Genomic DNA, 14375 nt, shown 5'->3' with positions numbered 1-14375 from the left:
AGGGGAAAAAAAAGGAAGCGACTCAGATTGGCCTGCATCAGAAGTGTCAAACTGGCAGCCTACGGGCAGGATGCATCATGTGCAGGCCACACCCACCCTGGCTTTGCAAAGGGAAAAAAACATAGTGATACATCATGATACCTCATGTGACATGATCGAGTTTGACACTCGTGGCCTATATGCTCATGTAACATTGATGTATTGGTCAATTGCAGTGGCTCAAATCCATTTTCAGAGCCATTTCAAAGGGCTGTTGGTATACTGATTGTTTAAGCAGACTAGAACATAATACATAAAGCAATAAAATATTCATCATTCTGCTTCCATAATAGCAAATGCTTGATGCTTGACCTTAAGCATTTTGCTGTGTTATTCAGCAACTATTATTTAAAAGAATGCTACTTCTACTGAATGAACACATCACTCTTATGACTAAGCCATTAGTAGCTAATTCCCTATTCAAAATGATGAACTTTGCTTGTCTATAAGTTAACTATGTGTCAAATGTTATCTATTTATCTATTTTAAATATTCATGGGACAACCCTTATACTTTCCCCCATGCTAGCATAAACTTCAATAATACTCACTTTACTGCCTTTATCTTAAGCTGATATATCTACATTGCAATCATGTATGATAAGAGAATTGCTTCAGTACTTTGTTGGCTTCATGTCTTCCTATCTGTTCTGCAAAAATTTTCTAAAATTGTGCATAGAATTATATAAAAACATGATAATAATGCCAATTTTATTTTCAATTCTTTTCTTACAGATGCTTATTATATTTCTTGCCTGTTTCATAGCGAAGTAGAATTGATTTTCTTTCTTTATGAAGTTGTCTGCCATAATTGCAGTGTTATTTTTTTCTTTGAGAACTCAGTTAGAGAAAATATCTACCATGTCATTCCTCCATTCCCAAAGAACTGTAATACATTAACTAGACAGGACTTTTCTTTGTAGAAGGTAATTGGATTCTTCTTCAGTGAGGTTTATTGTACCTATGTATTTTTAATTATAAATGATTAAAATTATCTTTAAGGTATAACATTTGTACTTTTCTGATTCATCTCCTAAGTGTCAGATTTCTTTTCAAAATTTGGCATTAAATGGACCAATTTCTAGTTTTCTGAAGCAAAAGCTCATAGTGCATGACACAGTGTGAAGAAGCAGTGTGCGTTGCCTTCAAATGATAAATCATTATGATGGCTCTTCTTGAGATTTCCTTCATCATAACAATTAAATTCATTTTGTAAGCGTATGTGTACAAGCCCATTAAGTACACCTTACTGTTGCCTTCTTATTGCAGATCAGTTATTTTAAGAAAATTAAGAACTAAATTAACAGATATTACTTGAATAGAAGAATAGCCTTAATCTTTTCAGGTGTGAAATCCAGTTACCGAATCATTTGCTTCTTCTCAAGCTAATAAGCTAAAGTTATATAGGTACTGCTTATAGCCTATCTACAACTGTTTCTATGATCACCTCCATTTCCTTATTTATTGCTGATAATTTAGACTGAAGATGAAGAAAAAGCATTGAAGTTCCATCATGGAGACATTGTATATTGGGAGAGCACCAGACTGGGGAGCACTAGAATAGCTCTTACTTTGGGGCAACAAAAATGGCCTAATCCCAATCCATATTTGGATAAAACAGTATTCATGGCAAGTTTCATAATCTAGTTTAGCATTTACCCTCAGACCATTTCTTTATGCTGCTCCACCCTTCATTCATCATGCCCCTATAAGCAAATGCTGAGGGTCTCCTGTGTGCATCTCCTAGCCCTGCAGCACCCATGAGTAGGTGTGATTTGTCTAAGGACTGAAGGCCTGCTGTACTTGGAAACCTCTAGGTGGCCCCTGTCACTGCTTTGACTATTTTCATACTATTGGGCCAGGTTCAGGAGATAAAGACAATGGCAGGCATCTATTTCAGGATTCAAGAAGCTCACAAATAGATGATAACAAAGTATGGACTGAGTTGTACAGGAGTTATTTCAGTTATGAATCCCATTGAGGGATGGCCATAAACACCCAAGATTCCTTGTTCCTCACCTCACCCTAAGCTAAGCAGCCTAGATTTATTAAGGTCAGTCTTTTAAAAAGTGCCTTTTAAATAGATGCTTCCCTTTCTCATACATTTTGATGACTCAGCTCCTAAAGGAGATGTGCCTAGAACTGCCATTCAAGGTCCAAGGTGTCTATATTGGAGAAATATAGAAGGACAAGCCATGAACCTGCTTCTCAGTCAGGTACTTGTGTTTGGCTGTTTGGCCTTTATGTTATCTAGTTTGTTCATCTTTAGATGGTGTGCCTAGATAGACCCTAACATTAATCATCTGAAGCTTCATATAATGGGTAATTTTCTAGAATTGAAACCAAAAGTAGTGAATAACAATGTCATCTCCTCTCCTCTCCACTCCAATCCACTCCATACCTTCCTATTCCACCTTGCCCTTCCTCTTCCACCTTGCCTTGCTTTGCCTTGCTTCCCCTTTTCCTGGAAAAATAGTAATGGCAAAATTTGATCTGACTTGGTCAAAGGTTATTTTTAGATGAGACTGCATAGCTGAAAACCTCATCTTCTCTCCTGGTCTGATGGTGATCCAAATTAAATGCTGGTGCTCATGCTGTTTCACCTTTATGGGTATAACATATGTGAGAACAGAAGACATAGGATTAATGTACCCACCCATCCCCAACCCCCCCAAAATGAAAACCCAACAAGGGAAAAATAATAGCATACATAGGGAGAAAGATAGGATAAGCAGAAATATTATTACCATAAACTGTACTGGTAACTATCGTCACGTTGCCTGTCATTATGTTCACATGGAACTAGGGAGCAAACAGATAGGATTAACAGCCATGTCTCAAATCTTCAAATGTACGATGGAGAATGAGAAAAAAGATTCATTCAAGCACAACAAAACTCATAAATTCCTATAGTAATTTGTAATACTATAATAAATTTCAGAGCAAATTCAGTGCAGACTGGTTCAAGATGGCAATATTTTAACAAAGGTGATGTTTTCACAGCTTAGAAAGAAATGTAAAGGCAAGCATGCTAAAAAATAAAATAAGTTGCAAGCAAAAACATATCATGTCATAGGAAATGTTCTTCACTAGAGCATCATAAAAGTGATGTTTTTCTTCTTCTATCATTTATCCTATCTTCTCATCTCCTAGAGATTTTTTAATCACTGCCACATTTTCCTTATATAACATTTTCTTCCTCTCTGCAGTATAACGATTAAGTATTTATAAAATGTTTGTGCAAAGTGCCTCACATATATTATTAATTAGCTCTTGAAGAAACTTATAAAGTAGACCAGTTTGGTTATCCCTATGTTGTCAAGTGGCTCTCTATTGAAATGATTAGGTGAGCTTGTTGATCAGAAGGTCGGCAGTTTGGCGGGTCGAATCCCAAGTGCCGCGTAACAGAGTGAGCGCCTGTTACTTGTCCCAGCTTCTGCCAACCTAGCAGTTCGAAAGCACATAAAAATGCAAGTAGAAAAATAGGGACCACTACGATGGGAAGGTAACAGCGTTCCGTGCGCCTTTGGCATCTAGTCATGCTGGCCACATGACCACAGAGACGTCCTTGGACAAGACGTCTTTGGCTTTGAAACGGAGATGAGCACCAGCCCCTAGAGTCAGAAACGACTAGCATGCATGTGCGGGGGAACCTTTACCTTTACTATGTCCAAAATAAATCAAACTGTATCATGGTCATGGGCTAGTGTAACCTTTACATACTGAATATATACTTGAAAGAGTACATATAATTTTATTGTGCTTGATCATGAGTGAAAATTGGTACAATAAACTAATTACTCTAGTCATGTTTGGGAAGCTTTCATAAGATAAATAAAGATTTGGATTATAAATGTTGGGAGTGAGGACATTATGAAAGAATTGACTTTCATGTATGCTGTACGAAAAAGTATGCAAGAGAAAACTGTAAAATCATATTTAAATCTTGTTACCTTTTTACACATTAAACCAAAAAGTCTGTGAAGAACAATTAATCACATATATGACACGAGATGTAAAATATTAGAAAAATTTCAAATACAGACGCTAAGCAAAATAACTAAAGAACAGATGTGCAAATTGGACTTCAGGAGAGAAAACATCTATGTGATGCTGAATTGTGCTAAAGTTGTTATATAAAAGTGAACAGTAGTAGTAGTACTTTTGTTTACACACAGAATTGCAGGGGACCTTGGAGGTCTTCTAATCTAACCCCCTGCTCAAACAGCAAGTCTTATACCATTTCAGACAAATGTTGTCCAATCTTTTCTTAAAAATCTCTAGGGTTGGAATACTTACAGGCAGATTGTTCCACTGATTAATTGTTCTGTCAGGAAATTTCTCCTTAGTTCTAGGCTGGTTCTCTCTTTGATTAGTTTCCATCCTTTGCTTCTTGTTCTGCCTTGTGGTGCTTTGGAGACTAGGTTAACACCCCCCTCCTCTTTGTAACAGCCCCTTAGATATTGGAACACTGCTATCATGTCACTGCTATCCTAGTTATTCTTTTCATTAAAATAAACATACCCAATTCTTGCAACTGTTCTTCATATGTTTTATCCTTCAGTCCCCTAATCATCTTCCTTGCTCTTCTCTGCACTCTTTCTGGAGTCTCAACATCTTTTTTATGTTGTGGTGACCAAAACTGGATGCAACTTTCTAAATGTGGTCTTACCAAGGCATTATGTAGTGATAATAACAGTTTATGTGATCTTGATTCTATTCCTGTGTTAATGCAGCCTAGGACTGCATTGGCTTTTCTGGTGGCTGCAGTACCAAATATTTAAGTAATTGTCCACTAGGACTCCAAGGTCCTTCTCACAGTTACTACTATTAAGCCAGGTATCACCTATTCTATACCTGTGCATTTAGTTTTTGTTGCCTAAATGTAGAACCTTACTTTTCTCACCATTGAATTTCATTCTATTAGATAGGTTCAAGTCTGTTGAGATCCTTCTATACATTGTATATTGTATATCTTCTGGAGTGTTGGCTATTCCTACTAGCTTGATGTTGTTTCCAAATTTGATGCGTTCCCTTTCTATCCCCTCATCTAAACCATTTATGAAGATATTGAAAAGACTGGGACTTAGAAAGAATTTTGAGGTACCACACTCCACATGTTCCTCCATGTAGATGCAGTTCCATTAAGGACTACACATTGAGTGCAGTTGGTCAGCCAGTTACGAGTCCATCGGGTGGTGATGCTGTTTATCCCACATTTTTCTATCTTATCAGATAATGGGTTGTGGTCTACTTTATCAAATGCTTTACTGAAGTCTAAGTATATTATATCTGCAGCATTTCGCCAGTCCACTAATTTTGTCACTCTGTCAAAGAATGCAATAAGATTTGTCTGGCATGATCTGTTCTTGACAAACCCATGTTGGTTTCTGGTTATGACTTTGCTTGCCTCTAGCTGTTTGCAGATTTGTTGCTTGATTATCTTTTCCAGAGTCTTGCCAGGTATTGATGTCAGGTGGATAGATCGGTAGTTTCCTGGATCCATTTTTTCCACATCAGTCCTTTTCCAGTCATCTGGTAGTTACCCAGTGCTGCAGGATCTTTGAAAGATATCGTTCAGTGGTTCTGAGACCACGTCTTTCAGTTCCCTTAGAACCCTGGGGTATAATCCATCTTGTCCCAGTGATTTAAACTAATCTACAGTGGATGTAGGTGTTGTTTTTACCATTTCCTTGCTTATTTTGACTTGCATTCCTATTCTGCATTTTACAGTAGGGTTTTTAATAAGTTAGCCCCTTTTTTCCCCCTTTTGGGTAAGGTAAAGGTAAAGGTAAAGGTTCCCCCGCACACGAGTGCTAGTTGTTTCCGACTCTAGGGGCTGGTGTTCATCTCCGTTTCAAAGCCGAAGAGCCAGCGCTTGTCCGAGGACGTCTCCGTGGTCATGTGGCCAGCATGACTAGACGCCAAAGGCGCACGGAACGCTGTTACCTTCCCACCGCAGTGGTCCCTATTTTTCTACTTGCATTTTTACGTGCTTTCGAACTGCTAGGTTGGCAGAAGCTGGGACGAGTAACAGGCGCTCACTCTGTTACGCAGCACTTGGGATTGGACCCGCCAAACTGCCGACCTTCTGATCGACAAGCTCAGCATCCTAACCCACTGAGCCACCGCGTCCCTTACCTTTACCTTTTGGGTAAAGACAGATGCAAAAAATGAGTTAAGCAGTTCTGCTTTCTCCCGCCTCCTCCTCACCTTCTTGCCATTTTCTCCCATCGTTTACTTGACTTTTTTTCTTATTTTTGATATGTTTTTCTTATTTTTTACACACATGCACTACACTCTGGATTGCTATGCCTTGTCATCTGCTCCAAAGAAGCCCTTCTCCTTTGAGAAGAGAAGCAAGCAAAGAGGAAAGTCCTTTTCATTGAAAGACATAGTCTACTAACATTTTAAAACATGAAAATAACTGAGAGCAAAGTACAGCAGCTTACCTAGTAACAGAGACACAATTAGAATGGATAACAATTTGTATTCTTAACTTTCCATTTCCAGATAAACTGGTGTCCATGCATGATGAAGTATGCTAATCTGTAATAGCATAGCCCTGGTGGTCTTCAAGAAGATTTATTTGTTTCTCCAGAACATGTCTTATAGTTACTAAACCATTTTTCTTTCAATTTCTAATGGGGGCCGAACCAATTTCATCAAAAATCTAAAAGGATAGCTCTCTATCCTAGTAATTCCCATCTGTGTGAAGAATATTTTGAACTGAAATGGAAAACCAAATATTTTTAAGAAAGACTTTCTGCTATTAACATTTAGAACTTTCAAAGACAGGACATAATTGCTTAGATTATCAAATCCTAAAAGTATATTTTAAAAATGCATTAGTGGTAATGTGAATCAGTTTTTAATGCAGAGGAGTGCTAAGCCTCATGTGTTTGAGACCAAGATTTTGAGATCTTGTGATTCTGAAACCTTTGCATTTATTAGGAACTACTGGGATCAGCTTTACTCTAGTTATTGTTATTTTACTCTAGTTATTGTTATTTTACTCTAGTTATTGTTTTTTAGTTTTATAGTGGAGTGATCATTTGGGGATCATATTAAAATTATTAATAAACATGAGCAATAGACAAGTTATAGTTTCAAAATCAACAATAACCTAAATACATTTCCATTATTTCCTGACTTGGGTGAATCACAATGTTAATTTCTATTTGTATTTTGTTCATTTTATATATTGACTTCTTCTCACCTGGATATGTTGGCTAGAATTCTGAGAATAAAAAATCACAATGCAACTGAAGGATATCAAGTTAAAGACGTTAGGTTAAGCCGTCATCTTCACAGAGAGTCATATCCACATTTTTGGATGCTTTTGGGATCCTCCTAGTCTTTTCTATTAGAAATTTAATTTAATTTAATTTATTTTTTTAATTTTATTAGATTTATATACCGCCCTTTCCCAGAGGACTCAGGGCGGTTTACAGGGCATTTTAAAATCACACCAATACGAAATACAGAAGTTAAAAAACAATTAAAAAGATTAAATTATCCCTGAAAATAAAAACCCCAGTTAAAAATTCTCAGCCTGGGGCAGAAAGCTCAAAGAGCCAGGTCTTCAGGTCCCAGCGGAATGAACGCAGGTCAGGGGCAGTCCTGAGCTCCACGGGCAGCTGGTTCCAGAGGGCAGGTGCACCCACAGAGAAGGCCCTCCCCCTGGGTATTATCCGGCGGCAATCTTTTACCGGCGGCACCCTGAGAAGACCCTCCCTGTGTGAACGCACTGGACGAATGATTAGCTTTGTCTTCCATTTGGAAATGGTTCTTGCTTAAACACGAACTAAAGGATAAACTGGAATACTTCGATGGGACACCCCAAAATTGTGTGTGTGTGTGTGTGTGTGTGTGTGTGTGTATGTATGTATATGTATGTGTGTGTATAGATAGATATAGATATATAGATGTAGATGTGGATGTGGATGTAGACAGAGATAAAGACAGAGTTAGAGATAGAGGTAGATACGCAGGGCTTTTTTTGTCATAGAACGCTCATAACGGAGTTCCGGCACCTTTTTTGGATGGAACCTTGTAGGGTAGGCAAGGCGGGTTGTATGACATGTGTGAGTTCTGGCACCTTTTTCTTTTACAAAAAAAGCACTGTAGATACGGATACAGATGATACAGATATAGATAGATATAGACATACAAACACACACACGACTGATAGGTCAGAAAATATCTTTGAGGAAGAAGTGCTAACCAGGCCACTTCTGCTATTAAGAAAGCTTCATAGATGTGTCTGCCTAGGTTGTCACAAGCTGAACCTGTCTCAAGGGAGAATTGTGTTTGCTTTTCTAGCCATAGCACAGAACAGATAGGAACAGGATATTTTCAAAAGGTCATGCAAATGTTATGATTAAAATTTCAATAATATTTAGATTTCTCACAAACTTATATCAAATCCAAAATTTAGTTTGGCTGCTTTTAATCATATTCCGCTAGCATAATCTGCAATGATTCAGAAATATGAAGCAATTCTGAAACATACCAAAATTAGATCAAAACTGAAATACGTATTATCTTTTCAGGTGTTGTACATCTATAGAGCTAGCCTGGCAGTTTCCTAAAGAATGGGCTGTTCATTAGTGCAAACTCTTATAATAATAATTAATTTCTTTTTAAAAACTGTATGAATTTTAAATTTCCTGCAATAAATAATTTTTTCTTCTTTGTGTATTTTCCACTAGACTATTTTGTGATGGGAAAAGACAAATCCTATGGTCATTTTAATAATGAAAAAGATGGGGGAGGGAGGATTTTTGGATGTTTTTAATATATTAGCCACATTGATTGTATGCTCTGGTATGCTCTGCATTTTGCTTCTGCTTTTGTTTAGGGCTGCAGCAGAAGTAAAGGGAGTGTCACTTTGGACATGGAAGCCATCTCCAGATTGAGTTGATAACTGGTGTCCACAAGTATTTGTGTGAGAATATCAAATTAAGCCACACAGCCGTAGATATCCTGCCTGCTAGAATGCTGTGATAGTAAGATTTATTTTAAAGTTGAGGTATTCTGCCAGGCAAATTATATCAGCTATTGGTTGAGGAGAAAGCATCTGTTTGATCTTTCATTGTTGGATTCCAAAGATAACATTCTGAAGTTTGAGTAAAACATTTTTATCCTATTCTAAACCTGACTGCAGCACTTCTAAGAGTCTCCTCAATTTCTATTTAGAAGATGGGGAGTTTCTTAGACAGGATATTATTCAATTTTCATCCTGATCCAATATGCTACTAAACAAAGGAAACTGGATAAGCTATAGTGATTTCCAGATAAAATTGCTGAAAATTGCAATTACAATTCATTGCTAATTCTCTGAGCAAGGTGAAGTTTCAGATCTGCAATGCTTTTGTGCTATTGAATTACATATAATCACAGTACCTTAAAGTGTATCTACTGAATTAAAACCTACAAAGTGAATATAGATGGAAATATATTAATATCCAAGATCCCCGTCTTAAATAACATTAACATATTTTCACATATCTCTGATGTACATTAATGATTTCTCCTGAATTTGAACTAACACTTAAATTGCAAAAAAATTTAATAGTTAACTCAAGAAACATTTTCTAGGCTATACCACATACACGACTCAGCTAAGAATTCAAGCAATGGCCGGTTGACTATTTTATGTCAACTTAGAAGCGATAAACATTTTCCTACTTTAGTTTAAAATAATATTATGTATCAAGGTGTATATTTTCTCTGAACCAGGCTGAGATGTGAGCAATGGTAAAGCAACATTGCAACTTATGCAATGCAATTTATGTTCCAATGACTTTAAACACACAATACAAAGATCTGAAAAATGTTATTGGGTAATATAAGCTAATTGAATGAATTGAATATTCAGTGAAACAAGTTCCCCATTCTCAGTAATCCCATCAATCCACATCTGGGCACAAATAGAAGATACCTGTTTATTGGTCCCAAGTCCCTTAATTTCATATTCCCTTCTGCTCTTCTCCATTGTATGACATCCAAACATTCTATTCTATTAGTTTCACATTCTGATATCATCAATATTTCCCATGGAAATGCTGCAATATAGTCATGGTCTATAAGAATATCTGTGTTTCTGCACCCTCCAGATTTATTTGGGTTTCAACTGCTGACAATACTGAAGAGGAGGCATGACTCTGAACATGAAAAAGATGGATTTCAATATTGTTTTATTTTCTGCTCTTGTACTTTCATTTTATAGCAAGGAAGTGTTTTGCTCAACTACAGAACTGAAAGAGTAGATTGTTGCTAGAATTGTAGAGAATTTTGATTATTGTATAAAGAAATAATGATATTATATAGTAATATCTGGAGCTCCATTTAATCCAACTGGCATTGATAAAATGACCACTTTTCAATAGCAAAAGGCAGATTTACTTGGAACAGCTGACATCCTGTTATAATATCTTTTAATGCCATCAAACAACATCAGCCTATTCAGGTCCTTGGGAAGGACTTAATAGATGGACAAAAATGCCAAGTCCAGTGTAAACAACTGGCTGACTGTACAAACAAAATAATAGTAGTAGTAATAATAATAATAATAAGTTTCTTTTATTTTTGCAGTGAGACTCCATGACAGCATATCGGAAGAGGCACACCATTATTTGATATTTGACCTGTAAGTAATTACAGAAAGTCCAAACATTTTCCTATACATGTTGAGAGTTCCATGGAACAGTAAGAATATAGACATAAACATACATGCCTACTTCATCTTCCATAGAGTGCTTTTCTCCAGGGAATTCCATGTTGCATATTGGATCTCAAATGAATGAACCTTTATTGTCAAAGTACAATCATGTATACATTGAGATTGGCTGAGCCTCCCTTCATGCCCCCCCACAACTCACAGTGACAACAAACCCACAATCTTGTTACACCATGTGAGCTAATTGCACCACACACTGGCCTTGCAAGTCAGTCATACATAAAATTATAAAATTATTTCCTGTTCAAGAGCCTAACAGCCCATGGATAAAAGCTGTTCTTCAGCCTGTTGGTATGGCTGGCTATACTCCTGTATCTCCTACCCGATGGGTGTGAGTCATCCCTGAGAATTTTCTCCACTCTTCCAAGGCAGCGAGCCCTGGCGATGTCATCCAGTGGTGTCAGGGGACAGCCCACAATGTCTTGTGCTGTGCTCACCACCCTTTGTAATACTTTCCTATCAGTGGCTGTCAGGCCACCATACCAAACCACAATACAGTGTGAGAGGACGCTCTCTATAGTAGACCGGTAAACGAGGGTCATTAGCCATTGTTCTACCCTGTATTTCTTGCAGTATATGGTGTATACACACTGTTTTTTTGTTGTTCTGTTACAATCTTCAGAAAAACAGGTTAGTGCTACAAAAAACATTAGCCCCATTTGATGATAAACCACAAAGTACCCTAAAGTGTTATTCAATCAAATTTGGCTGCCTGGGGATGGCAGTCATGAAGTTTTCTTAGTAGTGATATGGAAGTGGTTGCTGTGCCCTTTTTCTGGGATGGTTTTGCAACTTCCCAGACTATCAGTTGTGAGTCAACTGATGTACATCATGGGCAGCCTAATCACTCTGGCAAAATTAGCTTCAGTCCTTTTAAAATCTATCCTCTGTTTCTACTTTGAGATGGTGACACTCATTCTTATTTATTTATTTATTTATTTATTTATTTATTTATTTATTTATTTATTTATTTATTTATTTATATTCCATTTATATCCCGCCCTTCTCCGAAGACTCAGGGCGGCTTACAAGCTTAGCAGTAGCCTTCATTCTATGTATATGCCTGCTTATTAGGGCTTTCATACACCCCCCAAGCGGCATTATTACAAAGTCAGCTTAATTGCCCCCAACAATCTGGGTCCTCATTTTACCTACCTCGGAAGGATGGAAGGCTGAGTCAACCTTGAGCCTGGTGGGATGCGAACCTGCACTAATTGCAGGCAGCTGGTGTTACTTAAGGAGGCATTAGCCCACTGCTCCACCAAGGCTCTTCTTAGATACCCTGGCTCTATAGCTTGTGCCCAATTCTGATCAGAAAGTAGTAACTAAGTGGTTTAGACATTAAAATTGCAGTAGCTAATAAAAATACACAATGCAACTGTTATGTATGTAAATAGTTAGCAATAGGCTTTGGAAGAGATTGCAAACATAGTGCAGCGTTGCAAGGTTTAAAGCGGGAAAAATAAGGTGCAATCATTGGACGCCACAACCAAGGAGCGGGAAAAGAGACTGTTTGTATTGGTTACAGTTCAAACGCTTTCCCTATAAAAGGGTTGCAACATTTGACAGTTGGCAGTTGACTTTGTGTATTCAATAAACTCATTCCTTGTTAAACCACTCTGAGTCCTCGTCTATCAGAACCAAACAATTGGCGACGAGGGTGGGATAGACAGAAGACCAGAGAATCGGCGGAATTGTCGCGCAAAGGCGGCGGAATTCGAATACGTGTCAAAGTCAACCGAGCGGCCGTGGCAGAATAAGAAAATTCTCCGAATGGCGCAGATCGGGTCACTGAAGGAATTCGACCCTAACTTCCCCGAAGATTGGGAAGAATACATCGGGCAGGTCGAAGGATTCCTGTTAGTGAACGGAATCACCGACGACCGGAAAAAAGCGGCGGCACTCCTGACAATCTGCGGCACACCGGTCTACAGAGTTGCTGTCGGGCTGTGCCAGCCTCAACCAGTCTCCAGCGTGCCCTATGCTGACCTCCTCGCAAAATTAAAAGTTCACTTTACTCCCCGAAGGTCCGAACTCTTTTGGCGGCGCATCTTCGAGAAGAGGAATCAGAGACCGGGGGAGTCCATACAGAAATTCGTCGCTGCCGTCCGGGAAGCCGCAGTACGTTGCAAATACGATAATTTAGAAATTAGAATCAGGGACAGAGTCGTGCTGGGCTTACGGAATGAACAATTACAAAATAGAATAATCGCCAAACCCACCGGCGATTTACAGGACGTGCTCGACGAACTTCTAACGTATGAGTCAACCGGCTATCGCGACCCCCCCCGCAGTAGCATGGCGGCTGCCCCCGAAATTAACCAAGAGGGCTATGTGGACTGTGGGGAGGTGGATCAGCAGTGGGAGGAAGAGATCGCCGAAGTCTCCAGGCGATTCGGTAAGATGGCACCAAGACAACTCAGAAGCGAGGGGCCCGAACCCGGCCGCCGGCAACAACCCGCAACACCGCAAAGACCACCGACTGGGGCACAACGACCGTGGCGGGACACCGCAACTAGACCACGCGACAACGAAACCCAGAACCGATGCGGCAGCTGCGGCGGCAACCATTCCCGCGCTTCCTGCCGATTTCGTACCGCCAAGTGCAGGGCTTGCGGCAAGACTGGCCACATCCAGGCCATCTGCAGAAATCGCGTTCGGGACACCCGTCTGAACGAAGTCGATGTGTGGCCAGAGGGTAAGGTAACCCCTAATGCTAGTGGCAAGGAGACCCCTAAACCCCGGGTGAAAAGTCCAACCCTAAGGGAGGTGGCCCGCGTCAATCGGAGACGGCGGGGAAGGGGGCACAATTTTCCGGACGGAAAATTAAAAATCACAGTCCTTCTGCAAGGGGTCCCTTGCAGAATGGAAATCGACTCAGGGGCTTCAGTGTCGATAATTTCCACTGAAACCCTTGAGAAAATTGAACAACTAAGCGGAAAAAGAATTCCACTTAAACCAACAAATATTCAATTGATGGACTTCCAAAAAAGTCCAATAATCGTAAAAGGGAAGACCAGCCTTAAAGTAAATTTTAAGGGGTTTAAGGGGGTCTTAGATTTGATAGTTACGGAGGGGAATAGGACCAGTTTAATAGGGCTTAATTGGTTTCCTGCCCTAGGAATTTGGATAGGGGGAATAAATTCAGTGATTAGAAATAAGACCCTCGAATCCGTCTGCAAAGAATTTGCAGACGTATTCGATGGGTCGCTAGGCAAGTACAAAGGGCCCCCCATTAATTTTAACCTAGACCCCTCAGTAAATCCAATCAGGCTAAAGGCCCGGAGGGTACCTTTTGCCTTAAAAGAAAAAATCGAGGCCGAGCTCGACCGGCTTGTAGGCCTCGGAGTTTTAGAACCTGTTGAGGGCGGCTTGTGGGAGACGCCGATTGTCACACCCCTCAAACCCAATGGGGACGTGAGAATCTGCGCCGACTACAAAGCCACCCTCAACATTGGAATGAAAAAGCATGCTTACCCGGTCCCGACGGTGAAGCAGGTCCTCGCCACGATCCAGGACGCCGCCATCTTCGCCAAGCTCGATTTGGCGCATGCGTACTTACAGTTGACTGTTTCCAAAGAGGCTGCAGAGGC

The 14375-nt window shown here is 39.5% G+C and overlaps 1 protein-coding gene across 1 annotated transcript in view; it reads left to right on the top strand.

Annotated features, from left to right (window-relative positions):
- CAMK2A (calcium/calmodulin dependent protein kinase II alpha) overlaps window positions 1-14375 on the top strand; it is a gene marked incomplete at its 5' end in the record, with an annotated part of 178698 nt that overhangs the window by 109930 nt on the left and 54393 nt on the right. Inside the window, one exon of the mRNA XM_081320536.1 lies at window positions 10638-10692. Within this exon, the coding sequence (XP_081176662.1) occupies window positions 10638-10692 (55 nt within the window). The remainder of the gene's footprint in view (window positions 1-10637; window positions 10693-14375) is intronic.

The sequence above is a fragment of the Vipera berus genome (assembly GCF_964194415.1).
Source record: "Vipera berus genome assembly, chromosome: 2".
NCBI classification, from domain to species: Eukaryota; Metazoa; Chordata; class Lepidosauria; order Squamata; family Viperidae; genus Vipera; species Vipera berus.
The sequence above is the reverse complement of the archived record's forward strand: the minus strand, read 5'-3'. Positions and strand labels throughout refer to the sequence as shown.